Consider the following 19,795-nt stretch of genomic DNA (forward strand, 5'->3'; position numbering starts at 1 on the left):
CAAGATGAGATGAGCCGAAAGTTCAGCATTCAATGCGTACTTTCTCTACGGTCTGATCAGTAGATGCATCTCCTCCAATGTCTGGTTCAACAAGTTCAGAAGAGACTCGCTGACTCTAAACACGAAAAGGAAATTACGGCATGAGATTGTCACAGATCATCTTGTTCATCTGAATAAAGGAAAGCAACAATATAATACTCCACATTCCTCTGCACTGTGCACACTTCATGATTGGCAAACTCATTTCATGATTTTCATCCCGAGGGAGAGCATATTACATGATACACTTCATATAAAAGTAAACAAAAAATGACCCAAATTGAACCAAAAAATTATTATGTTACAGATGAACTGTTCATATATTTCATATGTTTAGGTTTGGATGATTTATTATAATATATTATAAGTAGATGTTTTGGTTCTGATATCGACCTTTTTAAGCGAGGAACTTGGGGAGATCATAAAGATTGCGACAAGACCTGCATTGAATTTGAATATTGTTAATCTATTTTCATTTTATATTACCCAAAAGAGTAATATATTGTTAATCTTAACCAAATCCGAAAACTCCTACCCTTTAAATCAATCGCAAGTTTCAACCAAGGCGATACTGGAACATAGGAAATTCATTAATGGCGAATAAAGAGCCCGTGGGTGATTCAAGAAATACGATGATAATGTTTAAATAAGCAGTTAACCGTGACGGGTATTTGCAATCAATGGAAAAAGAAGAGACCGATGTAACTTCCTCCCGAGGCAGCCATGGCCACCACGGTCATTTTCCGGCTCTCAATTTTCGCCTTTTCTTGACACTTCAGTGATCGTACTGGTCTTTGATCACGTGACATCGCAGACCCACGCCTCTTTTCGTGAATTTTTTATTCTCACACCCTGAAAACCAAAAAATGGTGCCCTGTGAGTACTTTGTCCTCCATTAAAGCCATGCCGATTTGGTCTAAGAAATCGATCCTTAGAGGGACGGGGCCCTTTTTATCTCCCTGTTACCAGATAGTACTATTTCCTCTCCTGTTTCCACAAGAGGAGGGAGAATCACTGGATGGGTCATCGGTCTTTCTGTAGTTTCTTGGCGGAGAAGAAGGCTTGAAGAAGAAGAAGAAGAAGAAGAAGAAGGAAGAGTGTAAGGAAGAAAAGAAGAACAATGGGGTTCATGTCCAGGAGGGTGCTGCCAATCTGTGGCAATATGTGCGTTTGCTGCCCTGGGCTGAGATCTCGATCTCGGCAGCCCGTTAAGCGCTACAAGAAACTGCTTGCTGACATCTTCCCGAAGAATCTGGTAGGCTTTTGCTCCCTTCCTCTCTCACTTACCCTTCGTGGAGTGTCGTTCAGGTACCATTTTCTGCCGTTGGTTTTTCGGCGCATGTTATTAGTTAGTCTTCTATAGCCGGTGTCTCTTGTTTCTTTGATCGCTCGCTGGAATCGCTCTAGCGATAGTACCCTGTCTTGGTCTCATTCTCTCGCTCCTTACGAGGGAGAGAGCTGTTAGGTTCTTCTTCTTCAGGTGTCGGGTTTTTGGTTTGCGTCATGTTTTGGTCTTCTGAAGGTGGTGTTTCTAGTCTCTTTGATCTCTAGTTGGAACAATGTGAGTGAGAACCTGACTGCTCTCTTTCTCTCTCAGTGGTGAGTTGTTCGGATCTTGTTGGTTTTTCCGGTTCTTCGCAACCCTCTTGTTTCTTAAAGTCGGTTTTTCTTGTTGCGAGTGAGCATCGTCCATGTTCTCTTTCTCCCTTAATCTCTCTAAACATCCCCATAATTCCTTTCTTTCTCTGAATGGAGAGTTGTACTGTTCATTTTTGGGTGTTTGAGTTTTTGGCCGTGGGTATTTTTTTACTTGTTAGATCTATTGTTAGAACAATGTGAACGACATTCTGTCCTGTCCTTGGTTTTGGTTGTTCAGTTATCAGTTTTCTGCAGTAGAGTTCTCCTCAAGTTTGCTGTTGCACAACGAGGAGGTTTTGTTTCTTGAACTTTGTCAGGAATGTTGGGTTCGTGGTTATTATATTTTTGATTTTATTCCGATTTTCTTGAGTGAAATGTTTGTTTCTATTTTTGTCCTGTAGAAATTTCTGAGCTGCATGCATGGTATCAGCAATTTTATCTGTGATCGTCTCCTCCAAGTTTTTTCATCCAAGTACTGGTGATAGAAGTGAAGAATGAATACCTTTCTTTTTATCTCTTGACTCAACTCTGGATAGTGTTCAGAGTTAGATTATCTGTCATAACTCTTCAAGAGTTTTCCTTGATTAGTTATTTTTTGACTTTCTTAGGTACTCTTAAACATCACAGTACTGACATGGCCCTTTTTATTCTTTCACTGGCCCTCTTCTTTTGCTTTATTAATGTATCGTTTTTTTATATTAGGTCATATCTATTTTATTGGCCTTTTTTCAGAGTATGAGATTTACAGTCAGTCTTTTGCCTTTCTGGGTTGACGACACCTATTCTTTTAACAGGATGATCCTCCAAATGAAAGGAAAATCACCAAGTTGTGTGAGTATGCCGCGAAGAACCCTTTCCGTGTTCCAAAGGCATGCCTCTCTCTCTAGTCTTATGGAGTGCACTTTTTCTGAGTTTTTCTGGATCTCTGTTCGAGATCTTCCTTGCTTAACGTTTTACGTTTCTCATATTTGCTAGATTGCCAAGTACCTGGAACAAAGGAGCTACAAGGAATTGCGTTCTGAGCACTTCAAGTCAATGAGGGTTATCATGGAGACTTACAATAAGCTACTTTGTTTGTGCAAGGGCCAAATGTAAGTGGTATTTCATTATTGAGTTGAGCTTGGAGATTGGGATTGTGTTTGAAAACCTAGCTATAAGAGATGCACATTTCTGTTATTCTGATGTCATTGTCATGATTACATGATAAAATGTCCAGCTGCATGTGCTGGTATGCATGACATGCCCCTGGGCATGAAATGTTTAGTGAACTTTTCAGGTTTTATGTTGCTTTTTCTATGATAAGTGGATGTCAAAATAAGTATCGAGCATTTTCTCAAATAGGCAAGCGCTTATAATATTACAATTTTCATGACTTGCTATTGTCCTTTAACTCATATGGTTTTTATTTATCCAAATCATGATAATACGAGAAGGTCAAGGAGACAGAAGTTCTGATTCTTAAATAATACGTTCTGACTGATAATCTTCATTTGTTATGCAATTTTGAAGCAGTGCCCAATGAAGAGCTGGTGCTTCATTGAAGCTCAATTTGTGTGTGACATTTCAATTTTTTTTCTAGCTTAACTAGGAAAGCGATTGCTGGTCTATGTGTTTTCTAAGATTACTTGTAGTCATTTTTTTTATAACGATTGTATAAAATAGTTTGAAGTTGATGTACGTGCTTGTGCATGAAGTTAATATGTAGTTATATACACTTGTACGGTGACCTTCATTGATTTTTCAAGGGCATCTTGGTGTTGATTCTGGTCAAATCAGTCTCAGTGTTAAGTGCTATGATGTCTTAGATTCTTATTGGGTTGTTGCATCTGTGCAAATGTGTGTGGTAATTGGTAGCTCTTGGGTCTTGTGGAAAATTTTATAAATACATTTAGTTGCTGGTTAATGAGGATTTGATCATTTGATGTGATTTCTGAATAGGCCATATTTTGCTGCCAATCTGTTGAATGTGGTAAATGAACTTTTGGATTACACCCGTGGTGATGAAATGCAGATCCTGGGATGTCAAACCTTGACAAATTTTATCTACAGTCAGGTAGCTGTTTGACTATATCTGAACTATATGCGTGGATGAATGTTTCCTATTGTTATTGTGGACATGCAATGGGGTCATGATTTTATTTTATAATTCTGTCATGTTTGTGTGATGCTTCCAATTTTTTTTATTCATTTTCTTGTATGTTATCTTTATCAGTTTTCCAGCTCTGTTTCCTTTCAGCACATGAATATCTTGCTGCTTTGTAGTGTTAGTGGTCAAACTGGTTTTTTTAATTTTGTGTCTATTATGTCGTCTTCATTTTCTCCAAACTTAAATTTTTCTTGTTTATATTTTCAATTGGGTTATCTCTTGCTTGAACAGGCTGATGGAACATATACACATAATATTGAGAGCTTAGTCTGCAAAATTTGTACACTTGCTCGTGAGGATGGAGAAGGGATTGACAAAAAGTCCCTTCGGGCGGCTAGCTTGCAATGCCTCTCAGCCATGGTAAATTGTTCCTTGCTCTCTGCATGTTTATTATGGTAAACAAGTTATTGGGTGTTCAATGAAATTCTTGACATATAAAACTAGCTAATATTTGCTGTGTTCTTTCGCCTAACTTTATTGTGAATATAATCTCTTTTGTTTATTATGATAAATTTGTTATCCTAAATTTTTCAACAGTACTGTTGTACTTGATTGGCTTATGTTATTCTTCTTTTTCCCTCGAGCTGCAGGTATGGTTCATGGCAGAATTTTCACACATCTTTTCAGATTTTGATGAGGTAGGAATGTTCTACGGGTTTGTGGTTGATATCTAGTTATCTTTACTGGATAATAGCTTACCTACTTCCTGATAAATTCTGTGCCTTAGGACCAGAGTTGAAGTCTACTAACAAGGTTGAGTGTGACTGGTTAACATCCAATTCTAAAATTAGGTTTGACATTTACAGACTACAGTGAAACAAAAATGCGAAGCTTGCTGGTGAACTAATTTCTCCCTGCGCCCCCCCAACCCCCCGCAAAAAAAAAAGAAAAAGAAAAAAAAAGAAAAAAAGGGTCTTGTTCAATGAAATGCAAGCAGAAAATTTGTCCAAAAACCTTGTTCAAGCTTAAACTAAGGGCTAAAATTATGTTGAGTTGCATCAACAAATTATATTTGGTTTTCAATAGAACAACATTGCCATCAGTGAACTATACAAGGCAATGGCTTCAAAATTTCCTTTTCATGACACATGCAAATCTGCTCGTGCATGGATATTTCTTCCATTTACTGATGCTGATCTTATCTTACAATAATATAAAGGATGTTTGTTGGCAAAATGGAGCAAGTGGAACGGAATGTTTTGTGCTGTTCCCCACATTTCATGGTTTGTCATGGAACACTGAAATGCACTTCTCAAGTGCAACAAGAGACATTGAAGACGTCTCTTGCAGCCCTGCATCTGTGGACCCATTATGGAAGATTGCAGGCATGATGTTTCACCTGTATCATTATGCCAACCACACATCCTCATAAATCTTGCTGCCTTTGTACTTTTTATAGCATATTAATATTATGTTATTCCACGTGAATGAACACCTCCACCTTCAAGTGTTAGAACTACAAGATTTGTTTCCAATTCAGTTCCTACTTTTAGTCAAAACGGCAAGCATGGTTTTTAATCCTAGAGACATGTCTTCTAAGCTCTGGAATTTTGAAAGATTTGGATATGAAACTGGCACATGCACATTGCACGCTAGCCGCTTCTTTCCTTCTCTTATATTTTACCCTTGGGCTGGTTTTGTCTTTTTGCAAAGTATTTCTGATTATAATGTACCTTCATCTTGATAACTGTGTTTACTCAGTGTTATTTGTATTGTATGATACGACTCATTTGGATGAAGAAAACCCAGATGATATGAGCTCGATACACGATATGCCCGCATATCGTGCCGTATCGGGTGTATAATACTATACACATAGTACACCCTGTATCTTACGATACATGGTTAAAACTTGAAAAAGGGCCCCAAGGCCCCTTTTTGCGTCATTCGTTTAAACCGAGACCCTCTCTCCTTCTCTCTAAACTTCTCTAAAGGCTGTGAGAGGGAGAGACTTTGCTGGTTTCTCCAAAAAATTGCTGATTTGAGGAAGAAACCATCGATTTGATGAACTTGTGATGTAGTTTACTAAACTCTATAACTCTCTAAAATCTAAAATCTAAAATCTAAGGTCTAAACTCGTATGTGATAGATGCTCTTTAAACTTGTGATGGATCATGGATGTTTTAATATGTTATTTTGAATCTCTTAGTCTTACTTTTCATTTTTTGAATTTGTTGCTGATATATGTGCCTATGGTTTATGAATGATGAATCATTAATGTTCGTTATTTGTGATGAGCTTTTTTATATGAAATACATTGTTCTTGATTTTTCTTTTTTTTTTGTTTTTTTTTCCCTGATTTTTCCTACTTTTTTAGTGTTTTTTAATTGAAAAATCAATTTTGTGATACATTACAATACATTTACGATATGTTACGATACAACGTATAGGTTTGCCCAACCGATGCGTGATACAATATGCCGGTGACAACATTGGTTTACTTAGTTGTGTATTGAGGTCTCACAATCTTTATGATAAATTGATAATTGATTTTCAATATGAGTTGTAAGCCTGTAATATTTAAGACACCTGTTTGCATGTTTAATTTTCTAATAGTCAGTGTTAACTATTGAATTTGAGATGCATTTGTCCATAAATTTTTATGCAAGTTTCTTTTTGTTTATTGCAGATTGTGTATGTTATCTTGGACAATTATGGAGCAGATACACATCATGAAGGTGATGAACAAGGAGAAACACATCACAACTGGGTCAATGAAGTTGTGCGTTGTGAGGCGAGGGGAAATGTCTGTGTTACTAATAATATTAGCCCAAGTTTTGATATAATAAGATCCAGGCCTGAAAAGAAGGATCCTTTCAAGTTGACAAGGTTACCATCTACAGGGCTAACTGCGTTCCTTTTTTTTTCAACTACTTTTCCATTCAGTTTTGAAAGACATACACATTTCTTGTGCTTTAGTCATTTGTTATATTTTATCTCCTGGTTATTTTCTGCTGGCAATATTGATGTCTATGTTAAATCATTTTCAAGAGTATGTTGCTATGTATGACCTTGATTTGTGTGCTTGTTCCTTTAACATATTGTTGTCATTTGTTAAGGTTAACTGAGATTAATATCCTCTTGCAATATTCCATGTATATGAATGTATGCAAATCTGCTAGGTTTTCATTAAAAAAGGAGATTATAGAGAGTGTGAGGTGATGCCTGTATGATTTATGTGAGACCTTCAAGGAAATTTTTGTTACTGAATTAATTCTCCTCCAGCATACATTGCATAATCATGCATTTGGTGGCATGTACTACTGCACTTAAAGGTTGTTCCTAGCACTGTTGCTTGAGAAATATGTGGGAACAGCTTCTCTGTAAGCAAGATAACCTATTGAAGACTGTCAGGTCCTTAGGTGGTGGATTCCTTGCTGATCTCTCTCTCTCTCTCGTGCGTATGTGTGTGTTTGCATGCTTGATGCACCCTTCTTATCTCTTGGTTTCTTCAGAAAGTGATTATTTGTCACATTATTCCCTGCATGGGATTTCTTTTTAGCATGCTTTTGACAAATATGCTCTCCAACAGTTATCAGATTGTTGCTTATTGATAAGAAAGTATCAGAAGTGTTGATAAACTTAATTTTTCCTGTAATGTGTATGAGATTGATGCTAATTGATATGAAAGTATCAGAAGTGTTGATAATGGATGGCAGATGAGAATATTTTCTTATTTTGCAGGGATGAGATTGAAACACCAAAAGTATGGTCTCAAATTTGCATCCAGAAAATGGTTGAATTGGCAAAGGAGACTACAACAATGCGTCGAGTCTTGGAGCCCATGTTCCTTTACTTTGATACAAGAAGACATTGGCTTCCTAAGCAAGGACTTGCAATGCTTCTTTTGTCTGATATGTGTTTCTTGATGGAGAGTTCAGGTTGATTTCCTTCTCTTTTATTTTTTTTCCTTCCGTTTTCACATTTCACTTGTGATCATGTTGACTGTTGTTTTCTCGTTCATGTACATGGGTTACTTTTGCAAATGCTTTCTCTTTACTTTGTCATGATAAAGCACTGTACTGCTCATACCTATGGCTTAGTCTTTTCTATACTATTTTTTGGATCATGGGTTTATGTTATTGGCTCTACTGTTGTGCTTTTTCTTACTTGGTTGGATATTATAGGGACAATCCCTTATAACCACCTTAGAATTTAACAGATAGTTGCAATACTTTTCTTGTAGCTTTCTTGGCATGTCTTGAACTTGATTTTTGGTTTTTGTATTGCCTATTTACTGGGAAAATGTTTCAGGGAATGACCAATTGATTTTGGCTGCTATCATCCGCCACCTGGATCACAAAAATGTTGCTCATGATCCTCGTGTTAAATCTTCTATAATTCAGATTGTTACTGCATTGGCTCAACAGTTCAGATCACGAGCTCTGGTTGCTGAAGCAGGGGTGGTCAGTGACTTGTGTAGGCACTTGAGGAAAAGCCTTCAAGCCACTGATGAATCTGTTGGTTTGGAAGAGTCAAATGCAAATCTTTCCCTTCAGAGTTCAATTGAAGATTGCTTGCTGGAGATATCCAAAAGGGTATGTCTTACATATCATTTTTGTGATTCCCCAGTCAGTCATATTTCAGGATATTTGCATAAAAGATGGATTGCCTGCTTTTCATTTGTGGTCCTAGAAACAGGTTTGACAAGTAATGGTCCCCCTTTGTGAGCCTGATTCTCCATATGAATCACTCAACTATTGGTCTGGGTTGATGTTGTGGGTTCATGTTTTTGGTTGTAAAGAAAGTTGGGATTTTTTTTTTCCAGATAAGCGATGCGAGACTCCTATTTGATATGATGGCAATAGCACTGGAGAAGCTGCCTAGTGTTGGAGTTGTTGCCAGGGCAACAGTTGGATCTATGCTGATTCTCGCTCATATTATTTCCTTGGTTTCATTTCAGTCGTATGTACAACAGGTACAATTGTTTTTTGGTTAAAAAGGTTATTATTTTAGTTTTCTTGGGGATGTTTCCTTCTGTTTTTTTTTTCCGTTTCATAGAACCTTTCAGTTTTCCAACAATTGGATAATGGATGTAAATAGACAAGTATGGTCAATTGGTTGAATTTTGTGTGGATACTTGATTGTTGTATGACGAGGTCTGGTTGGTACAACCATGGGGGCAGATATTTCAATCCAGAGTATATTTACCTAGCTTGGCAAACAAAGGTGCCCTAACATTTTACTGAAACTCCTATGATATAGGTAGCTCAAACTCGACAAAGTATATGGTGCTTGTTGAGAAATGGAGAGTGAAGCGGGAAAACCACGTAGTGGTTGGCCCTAATACCATGTTGCAATTGACAGGGAAGTAAGATAAGAGAACCAGAAAATCGTCTTTCATTAACCATAATCTCTACTTAAATAGAGATCATTAAGAAATTACAGAGAGCTCCTCTTTATTACATTATATTTCAAGACAAATATAAATTTTGATAAATTTGCAATAACTATCCAACGTAAAGTATTTCTCTCAACAGTAATTAATTAAAGGGCAATTCCCATAGTGAAAATTTTGAACTCTTTCATTGTAACTTGAGAAATTTCAGCATATAACATAGAAATACAATCTGTATGACAATTATGCATATATTAGTACATAAAGCCATTTGCTTTCCATATGCCCTTCTTTATGTTCTCCACCACATGGTCCTGCCTTGAATAATTAGGAGGTCCGGTTTGCTTCATGAAGACTACAACTTTTTTTGACTTTTTTCTTTTTTGATCCATAGGAAATAGGTGGGTGGAATGGTTTGTGTTTTCTAGTGATTTTTTTGACATAATGTAGGCTCTCTTACGAGTAAATTGCTGTCCTGCTATTTTTGGCTTACTGTCTATTGGACTTTATTTCTTATTTAGGTTTATCCAGAGGCTCTTCTTCTTCAACTGCTGAAAGCTATGATACATCCAGACACAGAAACCCGCTTAATTGCACACCGGATTTTCACTGTCCTCCTTGTCCCTGCTTCTATCCATGCAAGACATGATTGCATGTCCTTACACATGGAGTCTGTCTATGAACCTAGAAGACTGCACTCAAGAACAGCTACCATCTTTTCATCAGCCTCTAAGCTCTTTGAAAAGCTGAGGAGGGAAAAGGAAGGACCTCATGTTGAAAAAAGTGGGGATGGTCGTGATGATTCTAAAGATAAAGAATGTGCTGATGAGGAGTTTAAACATGGGTGCATTCGAAGAAGTTCTCCAAATTTGTACAGGATAAGTTGTTCAATTGTTGACATTGCTGCTAGTAGCCCTAGCTCAACAGATTCGGTATGTACAGAATTATTCATGATAGATGTCATTAGTTTGCAAGCTCATAATGTCAAATCTGGTTTCTCTCTGTGAATTAATAAAATGTTTAGCAGGCTTATGTTAGTCTATGTATCTTATTGAATTTTATCAGTTCCATAGGATTTAGTGCATTTATTAAAAAGCTCAGTCGCTTCTGTCCTTGATCCTAGTGCATTCATCCTGTATAATGATGTGCCTTTTCATTAATTTACAGGAACCAACCATTGTAAAACTAAGCGAAGACCAAACAGCTCAGCTGCTTTCAGCCTTCTGGATACAGTCCAATTTACCTGATAACTTGCCATCAAATTTTGCAGCTATAGCTCATTCATTCAGCTTGACACTTCTCGCTTCACGGTTAAAGGTGCTTGTTGCTCTTTTACTTCTTGTCAGTTGAACCATATTTTACTGTTTGTGCACATGCTTTAGAAGATCCTTTGAGAATGATGAACTGTTGGGCTCAAAGAAGTCTTGTTCATGGTTTGGATTCAGTCAAGTAATGCTTTGCTAAAAGAGCTAGATAACTGTGAAATGGAGATCGTTGTCTGAATTTAAATGTATGTCACATGGACCTTCAAATAAGGGGCAGCACCCGAGTTGACATGACTCGGGTGCAGGTGTGGATGCAGTATGGCTCTGACTCACACCCCAGCTGTGTGCTATTATATTCCCTTTAAAAAAATTTTTCCTCTTTCTTTTTCTCCTCTCTTTCCCTCTCTTTCTTTATTTGCATTTATAAAAGTAAAAAAAAAAGGACAAAACAACCATATAGTTATAACATTATATATATATCTATATACCCTTGCTGCACCCCTGCACCCAATTTTTTGGGGACACGCCACACTGGCACCCACACCCCGCATCAATGTGACATAGATTTAAATGTGAAAGTCTTGTTTGGGAAAACCAGAAGGTGCTCTGAAGTCTGTATAAATTGATTGCTTGTGTTTCAGGTCCCGGCTTATGCATGGATACCATTATCTGTACTCAACAGTGGGCTTAGGTGCCTGTGCAAGTGTGCCTAGGCCCTGAGCGGTCACCTTTTCTACTAGTTTGCAGTATCTAAGCTAAGCAAGAAATGGCCTTAAAAGATGTTTATCTAAGCCAAAAAAAGGTCTTAAAAAAGTGTAGTTAGTTTTACTGAAAGTTCTGCTAAGATGAGAATCGGGAATTGTCTTCCAATTCCCTGCTTACACATTGATACCATCAGTGATTTCATTGTTCTTGGAGAGGTCTTTTGCTTTATGGTGTTGGATTCTTGCACATTTCAAGCTGGAGGAATTTTGGTGCTCACAAATTCTAAATTAAAAAATAAAATATTAAAACTTCCATGGTTGAATAGATTATTTCTGAATTTTCTTGTTTATGCTTTTTTCTTCTTCTAAAGCCTATCATGTATGATACAGCTGAAGTAGAGGAATATGGCTTACAAAGGTACTATGAAATCTTCATAAAAAATGTGCCTGTGGCATTGAGGAAAGCATGGGGTTAACAAAAGAAAGAGAATGATTCCTACAAACCAAACCTTTATTATGGTGTCCATATATAGGAAATCTCTGTTGAATAGGAACTGTTCTTTGGATCATTGTGCTGGTTTCCAAGGTGCTCAAAAGAAAGAGGATCATAATTAGGAAAGGTTTCATGTTTCAAAGGAATGAGGCTCATGTCAGAAAAGTCTGGTCCAATAATCAGTCACTAGCGAGTAAATAAAGAGTATACAATATGTTACAATATACATTTCTGTGCACGTAGTAAATGTTTTCTTACCTTGGGATCGTTATGATGCAGGGTTCCAATCACAATGTTCTTCGCTCTTTTCAGTTACCTCTCTCTCTCATACATTTCTGTGCACGTAGTAAATGTTTTCTTACCTTGGGATCGTTATGATGCAGGGTTCCAATCACAATGTTCTTCGCTCTTTTCAGTTACCTCTCTCTCTCAGAACTATATCTCTCGATTCTGATGGTATATTCTAGCCTCTATTTTCTATTTCTCATTGGTGCAAATAAGATCAAATGATGTTTTCCAGTGGCTTTAGTACATGTAAGGTCCAGAGGGTTAATCTCGTTGGCCTGAAAGAACATATCATTAGCTAGTCTTGCATAATTACACCTTAACATGCTCATACGATTCATAATACAGGATATGATCGTTGTTCTCTATGACAATACATCTGTATGATGCTCACTGGCAAATTTTGCTACATGAATTCCTAACAAGTTTGCTTGGTGCTGCTTGTTTTTGAATTTAGCACATAAGATAGTGTGGCTATGCCTTGAGAAATTGCACACTTTATTTGTTTGTTCCTAAGTCTGCTTGGCATCTTTGTAGATGTTTGCTGAAAGGCATGAGGTTGACTAATGGTTGATTTAGTTTCTGGGTGTAAAATGCTTGTATGACGTTCCCTGCTGAGCAGTAAGGTCTCCCATTTTTTCAACCTTGTGGGAAGGGATGCATAGCATGCTATATATCCATGCTGGAATTCATGGTCGGACATGCAAGGATACAATCTTCAATTCTGTATTCAGCCTTTTTTCATATTGGATCCCTTATCCTTTATTTTAAGGAAAATTATTTGGATAGTAGCAGTGAGCTGTAAGGGGAGTATCACTGGATTTGTTCTGATTTCTGATAGGCAAGCTATACAAGCTGAACTTGTTTGCTAAAGTTATCCTCAGCTTGTTTGCCTTTGTTTGTCACCCAAAGAAGAGGCGCTTTCAGGTGCCCTTTTGTTGTTCTGCAAATATGCAGTTTGTTAATCTGTTCATCCTTCTTCAGTCTTCACTTTTATTTTCCTTAAGTGTGCTGTCTAGGTTGACAAGCTTATCCATCTTAAGATATGAGTTTCCATTCCGCTAACTCTTTGCCCCTATCTTATTTGTATTGAGCAGGAAAATTATCTCCTTCACACCAAAGGTCACTTTACACCTTGGCAACAGCAATGTTGATCTCAGCAGCAAAGATATATCACATACCAGAGCTAATTGACTTTCTTAAGATGTCCTTGGGCTTGAATAGTGTAAGATATTTGAAACTCATTTCCATTTGGTCCTCACAATGGTAGCCTTTACCTTTAAGCGAGCAATTGTAATGAGACCGCTATCAACTTGCACGTTTTTCTCTTGAGCGTATGGCAAAAATCTTTATAGTTTCAGTTAACTGCACTTCAGAAGATCCAACAGTTTTTCCCTAAATGAAGATAGCAACTAAACCAACATTATTAGCCAATAGAAATAATATCTTCCAGGATAGGAGACAGTTTACTGGCTTCTCTACCTCCCATGCAGATTGAGATGTTCTGGTATGTACTTGAATGTCAAGGATATTATGTAGTTTAAATTGTCAGGTTGATCTAGGTGGTAGACCATAAAAAGGCCAAGTCAGGGCTTATGTTAGCTAAAACGATAAAAGCAAGCAGACAAACTGGAACATAAATTTTGACAATATTTATGTTGAGTATAATGTTCTGGAATTTAAGAACAATTTACATATATTCAGCGTAATGCTTAAGTGTGTACATATATTCAGGATATTCAGCAATAAAGAAAAACAATTTATAATATATTCAGTATAATACTTGATAACATTCACATATAATCAGAATATTCAGCAACAAATTAAGACATTTAAGTGCATTATCTAAGAAAAACAGACTGCCTCAATGCAGCCTATTTTTCCAAATGGGCTGGGTCTGATTTGGTTATGTTATTTTTAGTTCACTTAGGTTTCAATTGGTTTTTCCAAATTCATTGCTAACCATCTCTCTGGATCAAGTCTGACATACAAATGTGGTGGAGTAAATAGTTATTAGTGCATAATGCCTATTTTGTCATCAAATATCATCATTTCCCTTCTATAAGGTAAGAACCTTTGTGGTTTCTGACACATGGCTTTCAGGTGTTAGCTAGCATATGTCTACTTGAGTATAAAGCAAAAGTAATTACTCCTGCATATACACATGCAGACTATTTCTAGATTTTACAGTTGGCCAAAAAACTGATTTGATACCAATAAGCTACCATACGGTATCAAGAACTGGGATGACTGAGACACCAAAGTTGATTTTAACATGGCATTGTTTTTAGTTTAAAATTCATAATTGGACCTTTTGTTTACAACGTTAATGTGGTCTCTAATTTTGCATAGTACATAGGATAGAACATGCTCTCGGGAAGGATTAGAAACCTGAATAATCTGGTTTGTAGGGTTGACCTTAAACTCAATCTTGTATTGTATTTTTGGATAGCAAATATATTGGTGGAGGTCTGCTTCAGAACTATTACCTATAGTTGAGGGATATCTCTACCCTATTGCTATTTGCAGTCTTGCATTTTCCTGGAGTTTTGTCAATTTACTCTCTTCCCGGGTTCCTCTAATATGTCAACTAAGAAAAATGTAAACTTTGTCAACTCATCTGGAGTGCTATGAAACTGGGAAGGTTCAGCAACAAATGGAAAAGCCCTCCTTTTTGGACTTAAGCTTAAAGGACTTGTCACAGTCTACGCCTTATTAGTTCACATATTCCTTGGACCCTCTCTTCTCATGCATTTGTTCTTTAAACATACAAGTTCAACCTTTGTGTGCAGCTCTTTACCGAGTCAAATGACTTTAAAAATTGCTGTGGCATGATAGTCATTTTCTGAGGACTATTCTCCTTAAAGTTACATTGTATCAACTTCAGTTCTCTGAACATGACGTGTTTTTTTTTTTTTTTTTTAAAAAAATATTTGGTTCTTATGAATTATGGTTACATCATCAGAACGTGTAGATCAACTTACGCAGTGTTGTGACTTGTGCGTCCTTTTCAGATGGATCCATATATAAGCATCACTGATGATCTTTATATATATGTAAAGCCACCAGCTGATCTGAAGGAATATGGAACCGATTCTGATGAAAATGCAGCCTTATCCTTACTTTCCTCTTTAAGGATGGCAGAGAGTGAGTCAGGAAATGCTCTTATAGACATTATAGTTCGTGGTGTATCTGACAAAATGGAGGTATGGTATCATGATATCATTTTGACATGGACCTCACGACCAGTTTCCGATTGATTGGAATTATTTACTGGAACTAATATCCTTGTTTCTATCTTCAGGTTGATGCGAACAGCCTAACCACAGAACTCTCTGACATATTTGTGCCTGATGACACCTTCTTGCTTGGTCCTCAATCTTTGTTGGACCTTGGATCCTGTAAGACCACTGCCCATACAAAGGAATCACTTTCAATGGATGAGGTAATTTCATTTCCCTAAATTTCCAGCATTCTTGAGTGGTTGTTATTCTTGAGTTGCTGACACGACTGGGGTCTCGTGTAGTCAGCTGTTATGCATTGTCTTGTTCATTCTTTTGTTTTTTGTTGAACCGTTGGTTTTATGTTTGTTCTCTCTCATTCTGATATTGTTCTAACTTTCTGGCTTCCATTTCTATTAGTTGGTCTAAAGGGGTATTCACTTTGTTAGTTTCCTTTGCGCATCTGTCCACCTACGTTCTAGTATTTTTGATCAAGTAATCAGCTGAGGATTACCGGCTCTTTTCATGCATATGTAGATTGCCTGCAACTTGAGAAATTTGGGTCTTCTTTTCCCCTGCTTCCTGTGGTTGTGTGTACAGGGAGCAGTAATTGCTTCCTGTGGTTTTGTGTATAGCGGTTGCTTTTGGTTCTATTGTGCCTTGGACATGTAAGCTTAGTTCTTTCTGCATCCTCTATTACGGAGAATGATTTTGGTCCCTCTTGGCTGAGTATATGTTCCTTGCAGGACTTGCCTGCACATGCATTGATTGAGGATGATGTTGTAAGTGAATCATCTATGTGTGAGCTTCCTCGCTCTGTTGCAAAATCACCTTCAGCATCTCTATCACAGATAATCAGCGTCGGGCAGTTGCTGGAATCAGTACCTCTCTCTCTCTCATATTATGTGTGTGTGTGTGTGTGTGATATTATTGAGAATAGAAACCTGATTTACATTCATGTGATGCTTTTGCTTAATTAGGCACTTGAAGTAGCAGGTCATGTTGCCAGTGCATCCGTAGCGACGTCTCCACTTTCATACAGCACAATGGCTAGCCAATGCGAGGCACTTGGCTTAGGAACCCGGAAGAAGTTGTCGAGTTGGTTGGTCCAAGACCCTAAAGTGGAATTTCACTCGTTCTCAAACGATACCCAGGCGATGCACTCAAAGGTATGAAACTCACGGGCTATCAGTGCTTTGTCATATTTGTGTTTCTGACAGTCATCTTTCATTGCAAATCTTGATTACTTTTTTCATGAGCAGGACCGAAGCGAAACTGATGGACAGAAAGATGGTCTGCCGCAGGAGCCATGGCAAGCTCTAAGGCTACCTCCTGCCAGCCCATTTGACAACTTCTTGAAAGCAGCAGGGTGTTGAGTGAGAAAGAGCAATTTGGACGAGTGCCTTTGCTTGTATAGCTGCTAACTTGCATTGTATTATTCAAATCCCTTGTTTCTTTTCACGTTCTCGTTTTCCTCACTGCACTGATTCACGGGAATGTGGCGGTGGCGGGGGGTGGGGGTGTCTTACTGACGTGCATCTTGTTGCAGACTGTCACTCTTTGTGGGTTTCGGGTTCCTAGCTCAGTACACGGCTGGATAAAGATGGATATGTCTTTGATAGGAAATGTCTATTCACAGTTCTTCTTTCCGGCTTCCATTTCTATTTTGTGTATATATGCTTAAGATTTGAGTCAATTGCTCAGCTGTTGCTTCTAAGCATTCTTTCTTTGTGCGCTCTTACTCGACAGTCGACAATTACCTGCAAGTTAGATTTTTGGTAGCTTTCTGCAACATTTCATAAGGTTCAACGCTATCCTATTTATACTTTTAAGTAATTTTTTAATATTAGAAATAAGAGAAAATAGTATAGCATGAGATTGTGGCATTTTTGCTTGTAAGAGTTTATGGGATATACAGCGAGAAACGCTAGAAGGATAGGCGGCTCATCACTTGATTCGTAGAATACGTGTTTCCACAATCCTGCAGAAAGAAAAAGTCTCGTACTATCCGATTTTATATACTCAAATAAAAATATTATATTAAAAAAAAGTGAAAATGGCATATGATGAATCCATTACATCTTTATGGTTATGCAGACAGAAATGGTAGGGGGAACGGGCCATGATGTTCTTGCCCTAGGTGCCATTCGAGTCTCCAAAGACCGAAAACTCAATCGGAAAAATTGGATGTTAAAGCTAGTCGGTTCATACTTGGTATTTTTGAACTTAAGCCACAAAAAGAAGCATTAAAGGAGCTTTCACGAAGAAATGAATTCTTCGCTGGAGCAGCTGAGTACCGAACGCAAAATAGCAAATTTGATATGCATATTATTTTTTTAAAAAAGAAACAAGCAGACAAATTGCCATTGGAAGGGCAGTTTTGTCGACGCATCCTATGGTCAAGTTAGGTGACAATCCACAACTCACGAACGTATCATTACCTCATTGAAGGAAGATCAGGGAACAACCTTGCCAATGACAAAAAAGTCAAGAAATTACAATTGAAAAATGTATTACCTATACAAGTTCGATGTAAGCCATGGGAGCATTATCACCACGCCTTGGTAAGGTCCTGATTATTCGCGTGTACCCTCCATTTCGCTCACCATATCTATCCTGAACCTCTGCAAAAAGGGCGTGAACGATCTGCTTTTCGTATATAAAGCCCAAGGCTTGTCTTCTTTTATGCAGAGAGCCATCCTTAGCCAACGTGATCATTTTCTCGACGTACTTCCTCATGGCTTTTGCCCTAGCTTGAGTTGTTTTAATCCTACCATGCTTTAGAAGCTGCGTGGTGAGACCCCGTAACAGTGCCTTTCGTTGATCAGGAGGCCTGTTGAGTTTGGGCACCCGTCTGCCATGGCGCATTGCAAAGAATCTACTGCCATTGTTGACAACACCAAGAACCAGATCAAACCCATCGACGTCTGTACAAAAAAAGGCGCCCGGGGCACGTAAGCATATATCAATATTTGTGATGGCAACAAACTAGAGGAATATTCACTAGAAGCAATTGCCAATACAGAAGATGAAGCCTCATAAAAAATGCAACGGTCTCCTGAATTAACACAGGCAGACTTCACAGAAGATGGTGGCATTAGGAATAGGTATCTATATAAGCAGAATAAAAGGGCAGATTTACAATACAAATCAATGATCTTTTCAATAGCAATACACAATAAATTATTATAAAGACTAAAAGTCCCCACAGAGAGAAAACAATTGGAGTGCCTTGGATTACTTATACACGACTTCAAACCCCGCCTATGTCCATCTCTTAATCCAAAAGAAAGAGCAAGAGGGAAGGGCTCCAGGATTCGACCTATTGGCAAATATGAGGCCAATAATGGTAAGGATGTCCCGTTGGCTTAGCCAAATGGAGAAGGAAAGGACATAGGTCAAAAAACATCCTTTTAAGTCAAATCCTAGTGGTTGTTATACTACACAAGGATCACCTCTTCAGAAAGAAAACGCAGGCTTACGAAGTGAAAGGGCTCTCAGCTGCACAATTTCAAGGAGATAAGCCAAGGCGGCGAAAATTAACTGTTCAAGATAAACAGTGTTGCTGGGACACTGACAGAGTGATAATGCTTGCAAGGCAACGGTTCTTGCTACTATACCATAAAGCTAAATGTAACCCACATTTCATGTTTGCGAAGAAATCACCTTTTAAAAGAAATCAGACATTACTATATCCATAACCCATTGGCTTCCCTGTTTCGTTATTTAACTAGTGAACAAGGACACCTTGGGTCACTTAAACAGCCGAGTTAACTCAAGTACCGATCCAAATGCTATGTGGACACTTTGAAAAATACCAAATTAACCCAAGAAAATAGCGCAGGGTTCCCAATTTCCAATCCGATGCACATGAAAATAGAGTAACATGGAACCATCTCGGCGTTCCAAAATATCGTGGAGTTCCACATTAAGGAGAAACGATGAGATGTATGGATGGAGGCAAGATCCAATTAAGAGAAAGAAAAATGAAAAAGGACACATTTGTTGAAATCATTGCAGGGTTTGTTTTGGAACAAATTTGGTCATGGGAGAGGGGAAATCCTCCGGGCATTTGGGACGAGATGCTGCAATTCATACTACAAAAATGGGACGGCATCCACTGTCAAATTTGTCCCACAATCTCTCTCTCTCTCATCCACTCACACATCCACGCCCGCTCGCTCGCTCAGATACCAAACCAAGAACGAATGGAGTAGAGAAACGTTGCAAAAGCAAGAACGACAGGCCATTACCTTGCTTAATGCGCAACGGGTTTGCGACCGCCAAGCCGGAAAAGGACCGCGAGAGGGTCAGCCCCCGGCGGACCGAAACCTCAGAGCACATCGTAGGGAATGGCGACGGAGCCGCCGGGGATTTCCCGCAAGAAACCTTCGCCGTCGAGATCTGCGGGAGCGCAGAATGAAGGGACGCCATGCTCCAGACAGAGCAAGAGGCGGACGCCATTGCAGCACACGAGAGGGAGAGAGAGAGAGAGAGAGAGAGAGAGAGAGAGAGAGAGAGAGGATAACGTTTGCCTCGTCGCTCGCCCTCCCTCTTTCAACGAGTTGCAGGAGTCTGGTGAGGCTTACACGGGTCGGTTCCATAGGAACCAAATGAGGAACACGATCCCATTCAGATCCTAACCGATGAATGGCAATAATGTGAA

General features: G+C 38.4%; 2 protein-coding genes across 2 annotated transcripts; one reads left to right on the plus strand and one right to left on the minus strand.

Annotated features, from left to right (window-relative positions):
* The first annotated feature begins 737 nt into the window (after positions 1–737).
* LOC116262420 (protein SEMI-ROLLED LEAF 2) lies at positions 738–16,849 on the plus strand. Its single transcript, XM_031641769.2, has 19 exons — positions 738–1,294; positions 2,472–2,546; positions 2,653–2,768; positions 3,616–3,730; positions 4,055–4,183; positions 4,414–4,461; positions 6,453–6,652; positions 7,508–7,704; positions 8,078–8,361; positions 8,592–8,741; positions 9,683–10,093; positions 10,329–10,478; positions 12,007–12,079; positions 13,006–13,133; positions 14,923–15,114; positions 15,213–15,353; positions 15,876–16,010; positions 16,110–16,298; positions 16,392–16,849. The coding sequence occupies exons 1-19, from the start codon at positions 1,160–1,162 to the stop codon at positions 16,503–16,505; spliced, it is 2,982 nt and encodes a 993-aa protein (XP_031497629.1). The 5' UTR covers positions 738–1,159; the 3' UTR covers positions 16,506–16,849.
* Positions 16,850–17,437: 588 nt separating this feature from the next.
* On the minus strand, positions 17,438–19,682 carry LOC116262000 (50S ribosomal protein L17, chloroplastic). Its single transcript, XM_031640980.2, has 2 exons — positions 19,383–19,682; positions 17,438–18,056 (listed from the first exon to the last, which is right to left on the minus strand). The coding sequence occupies exons 1-2, from the start codon at positions 19,591–19,593 to the stop codon at positions 17,647–17,649; spliced, it is 621 nt and encodes a 206-aa protein (XP_031496840.1). The 5' UTR covers positions 19,594–19,682; the 3' UTR covers positions 17,438–17,646.
* Between the last annotated feature and the right edge of the window lie 113 nt (positions 19,683–19,795).

This window comes from Nymphaea colorata, chromosome 10 (genome assembly GCF_008831285.2).
Source record: "Nymphaea colorata isolate Beijing-Zhang1983 chromosome 10, ASM883128v2, whole genome shotgun sequence".
NCBI classification, from domain to species: domain Eukaryota; kingdom Viridiplantae; phylum Streptophyta; class Magnoliopsida; order Nymphaeales; family Nymphaeaceae; genus Nymphaea; species Nymphaea colorata.

Bases quoted from the DNA above. Each gene is read 5' to 3' on its own strand.
- LOC116262000 (XM_031640980.2), bottom strand. From the start codon at position 19,593: ATGGCGTCCGCCTCTTGCTCTGTCTGGAGCATGGCGTCCCTTCATTCT. The intron at 18,057-19,382 runs GTAATGGCCTGT...TTTTTTGTACAG, and splicing joins CCCGTTGCGCATTAAGCAAG to ACGTCGATGGGTTTGATCTG.
- LOC116262420 (XM_031641769.2), top strand. From the start codon at position 1,160: ATGGGGTTCATGTCCAGGAGGGTGCTGCCAATCTGTGGCAATATGTGC. The intron at 15,115-15,212 runs GTATGGTATCAT...TTCTATCTTCAG, and splicing joins GTGTATCTGACAAAATGGAG to GTTGATGCGAACAGCCTAAC. The intron at 16,299-16,391 runs GTATGAAACTCA...TTTCATGAGCAG, and splicing joins CCCAGGCGATGCACTCAAAG to GACCGAAGCGAAACTGATGG.